This window comes from Myotis davidii, unplaced genomic scaffold (genome assembly GCF_000327345.1).
Source record: "Myotis davidii unplaced genomic scaffold, ASM32734v1 scaffold399, whole genome shotgun sequence".
NCBI lineage: Eukaryota > Metazoa > Chordata > Mammalia > Chiroptera > Vespertilionidae > Myotis > Myotis davidii.
This window is the reverse complement of record NW_006292094.1, coordinates 399,055-403,346: the sequence shown is the minus strand read 5'-3', so window position 1 is coordinate 403,346 and position 4,292 is coordinate 399,055. Positions and strand designations below refer to the sequence as shown.

At 59.1% G+C, this 4,292-nt stretch overlaps 1 protein-coding gene across 1 annotated transcript in view; it reads right to left on the bottom strand.

Annotated features, from left to right (window-relative positions):
• Nucleotides 1-238, bottom strand: part of FOXI1 (forkhead box I1) — a 2,913-nt gene extending 2,675 nt beyond the window's left edge. Inside the window, exon 1 of the mRNA XM_015565135.1 lies at nt 2-238. Coding sequence (XP_015420621.1) covers nt 2-169 — 168 coding nt within the window. The 5' untranslated portion in view covers nt 170-238. The remainder of the gene's footprint in view (nt 1) is intronic.
• Nucleotides 239-4,292: the final 4,054 nt, after the last annotated feature.

Here is a 4,292-nt window from a genome sequence, read left to right as displayed (position 1 = left end):
CCTCCTCGCCACCCGCCTCAAAGGAGGGGGGCCGCTGCGGGCTGGGCAGGCCCTGCGGGTGGAAGAAGTTCTCGTAGTACAGGTTGACCTCGGGGGGCTCCTGGCCGATGCTGGGGAACTGGGGGCTGCAGTGCGGGGGCGAGGGCACCGGGAGGTCGAAAGAGCTCATGCTGGGGCCGGGCTCCGGAGCACCTGCTGCCACCTGCACAGGGAGCTGTCCCTGCAGGTGCCGCGGCCCGGCTCCCACTTATACCCTGAGGGCTTGGCCGCCGCCCCACCCAGGGGAGGCCACCTGCGGCAGACCCGCCCCTCGGCCCAGCGGCCGCCCTGCCCATAGCCACCTCGTCCCGCTAAGGACCTGCCCAGACCTGCATCGCAGCAGAGGTTCCCTCTGTCGCCACCGCTCTCCTTTCTCAGCCTATTTGTCCCCTTTCCCTCCTTCCTTCATCTCATTTTTCTCTTTCCTCTTCTCTCCTTCTCATATTCCTCTCCCCTTCATGCCTTTCTCCTCTCTCTCCTGCCATCCTCTGTGCATGGTTTTCCTTCTTCCTTCCCTTCCCTGCCTCTCATGATGTCTTTCTCCCCTGCCCCCTCCCCTCATCCCTGTCCTCCTGGGCCCTGTGTCTCCCTCCTCCTGCTCTCTCTCCTCATCTGTCTCTAACTTCTGTCTGGGTACCTCTCCTCTCTCTCTCTCTCTCTCTCTCTCTCTCTCTCTCTCTCACACACACACACACACACACACATTTCCTCTGCGTTTCTTCCCCCATCAGGCTGTCCTGGCTTTCCCACAGACCCCTCATTCGCTGCCCCTCCCACAGCGGGTGAGACACAGCATCAGAAGCCACATTTTGGGTCTTGAAGTGAAGACATACTTGGTGGAGTTTCCAGGAAGGAACCTGGTTCTGGGAATCAGGAGAGCGGAGGGGAAAGGGCCAGGTGTATAGGTGACCTCCCATCACACGCACATGCATGCATTCACACATGTAGATGCACACACACATGCACACTGCATCTATACACATGCACACATTCTTACACACAGATGCACACACACATATACACGGACACGCACGCACACAGCAGCAGGCAGAGAATGGGCTGCAGACAGGTCGGAATTATTCTGCAGGAGCAGCTGGGCTCATAACATGACAAGAGGAAGAGCATGTGAGCTGGACTGAGGGACAAATGAGCGCGGACTGCACTGTCCCAGCTCCTTTCTGGCTGCAGGGACCAGGCAGGCTGGCAGCCCCTTATCTGATCAAAGTCCTTTCATGTTTCAGCTTGCAGAGGCCAAGGAGGGGGAGGGAGCTGGGCCTGGGGAGAGCCCTCCACCTCTCAGCCCGCCCAGCCCACCTCTGCCTCAGGCTCCAGGCACAGGACTCTAGCGCTCCCCCACCCCGCCCCCCCTCTCCAGGCGTTGCCACCAGGCCCTCCCTCTGGGAGCTCCAGCCTCCATCCTCAGCTGGGACTTGGCTTGTTCCACGCCCCCCTCACCCCAGGGCAGGCCCCAGCTTGGTGAGTGGGCGGTGGTCCCCTGAACAGACTTCCCTGGGGGTCAGCAGATGGAAAAGGTCCAGCCAGCCTCTCTGGTCACCACCTCCCTCCTGCGCTCACACCTCTGCTTCCTCCTCACATTCAACTTCCTCTCCCTTCCTCCAGGCCCCATAGGCCTTTGAGACCAAAGGAGGAGCCCACCTACTCCCCCAGCAGGAGGTGCTCCCGGGATCCTCCCTGCCGGTCCCTCTGCTCCCCTCTCCTGTGTGGAGACGCGTGGAAAGTGGAATGTCATGGATGGATCTCGTTGACCGCATCTTGGTCCCCAGAGGATGACGGGGTGACGGGGTCGGAGGGGTCCTCCCAGGCCCTGAGGAACCACCTGTCCCCACCCCACCACGGAACAGCCAGAGCGTGAAGGGTGGCTCGGAAGGGGCCTGATTGCATGTTCGTCCCAAAGAGTAGAAAGCAAAGAGGCCACACTTTTGGATCCAGGGTCTCCACGAGGCCTGGCTGCTGTCTTTCTAAAGAACAGTCCCCGTGGGACCCACCAATGCAGACCACAGCCTCCCCCTCCACTCGTGGTCGTCTACCCCGCCCCCCGCCCCCCATTAGCCAGAGCAGGCATAGCTCCAGGGCTGCCCACCCCAATGCTACCTATGGCCAGAGCCATACAAACTGTAATTGACCCGAATGTCCAGCAATAGGGGGCCGGTCAAATGAATTTCTCACCATCCAAACGATGAAAGCGACTGTAGCATATTGTGGAGAGATGTGTAGGTTCTAATAACATTGGGATACTATTGAGATACCGTCAGTGGCAGGAGATGGGAAAAAGTGTATATTCATTCATGTGTATGAAATATATAAATAAAAGTACCAAACTGTCAATTATGACTTCTGCATGGGAAATTGGGTGTGATTTCAGTTATTGTTATTTCTCTGTAATTTCTGATTTAAGTGGTTACACAAACGCGGGTCATTTGCTTTGGGGGTTCGAGGTAAAAGGCCAGCGAGAGGCAATGTGGTAAAGACAGAGGGCACAGGGCTTCTGAAGTCAGGGGACCTGGGTTCAAACCCCGGCTTTGCTGCTGAGCAGCTGTGCAAACCTTGACACGTGACGTCACATTGTTGGCTTGTGCTCTCAGGTGGAAATGGGAAGGGTGCCACTTTGCTCCCGTGGTGGCCGTGAGCACCCACGGAGGAGCCCATGTCACCATGTGAATCATTTCCCACGGAGCCCGGAGGCACTCGGTAACCATGGTGATTGTGGCATAGTCAGGGCACGTTCCATAGGTGTGATCACCCGGGTTTGCGATGCTCACTGTTCCCTCCCAGCAGCCTGCAGGCAGGGAGGGGTGGCGGGTGGGGTGGCAGCGAAGGACGGCCGGGTGGGACACGCAGCGCAGACACCGACTGGACAGCCAGACCCTGCCGTCTGAAGCTGACGGTCAGAGGGGCCTCGGTCACATGACCAGTTCACGGCTGTTCTGGGTCAGCACCTGTCCCCCCTCCTGTTCCACGCTTGCCTGCTGCTGGGGTGTCCGTCCTTAGCAGCATTTTTGGGGAATGCTCACCTGTGTGTCCCTGTCACACCTGGGCCCTGGTTCTTTCCCCCGGAGCCCCGTGGCTGGGACACTGCCTCTCCTGCCCTCCCTGCCCTCGCCACAGGGGCAGGGCTTCAGGCCACGGCGCCCCAAGCACCCCCAGACGCCCCCATTCCCGATTCCCTGTCACTGCACAGCCCTTGGGGTGGGGGATAGTGCGGCCTGTCCTGACCCCAGTGGAGCTTGGGGAGCTGCAGGCCCTGGAGCCCCATGAGTAGCCCCAGGACCTCTGGGTAAAAGCAACTCTCTCTCTAAACAGGGGTCCTTTTGTGGAATTTTCTTGGGTTTTGAAATCTTCCAGAAGTGGAAATCTCAGTCTGAGACGATGGGCCCTGACCAATGTCAGGGAAAAAAACACACAAAAAGTCGGGCCGAGGGTCCTGAGCCAGCCTAGGGCGAGCTGGGGCCACGGCTACAGTCCAGAGTGAAAAGGATCATATATTCTGAACCTCAAATTGGGATATTTGTGACAGGCACTAGAACGTCAAAACGTGGGCTCTGCGGTGGGCAAAGCTGGGCCCCAACCCCTGCTTTGCTCTTTGGCAGCTGTGTTTCTTATCTCAAAAGGCCTCCGTTGGCTCATCTATAAATGGAGCTGCAAACGGAACCTGTCTCGTGGATTTTGCGGGGAAAAGTGATGTGAGGTGGGAAGTGCAGAGCCCAGGACCTGGCAGCAGCTGATGGCGAGGAGGAGGAGGAGGATGCTGGGTGCCAGGGGACAGGGACTGACAGGGAGGTGGCTCAGGGCAGGGGTCTGTCCTCCTCTAGCCAGCATTCTGCCATTTGCTCTGACTTTGGGCAATTCCCTCCATGTGGGGCGATGCCTGGGGAAAGGGGAGGCCTGCCACTCTCTGGGTGCCCAGCAGTCAGCCCAGTGGACTGCCGGGTCCTGGAGCCCAGGCTTGGGTGAATGCCACGGCCCCACCTAGACTGTGGCCAGCCAGGGCCACTACCGCTGGCCCTGACTTTCAGGGGTGCAGGATTGTGTGGGGAAGCAGGCAGGGGGAGCACGAAGAACCAGAGACAGAGGAGGCAGGCGGCATTTGCACCGGCTACCGCTGCCCCACCCACCAGGCACGCAGGGAGCAGACAGCGCAGCTCTGAGGCCAGAGCTGCCGATTCTCAATGCCAACTCGACTCCTGAATATGGCACTAGAGTGCCTCAGAGAACAGCCAGTTGTCTGGATCTCA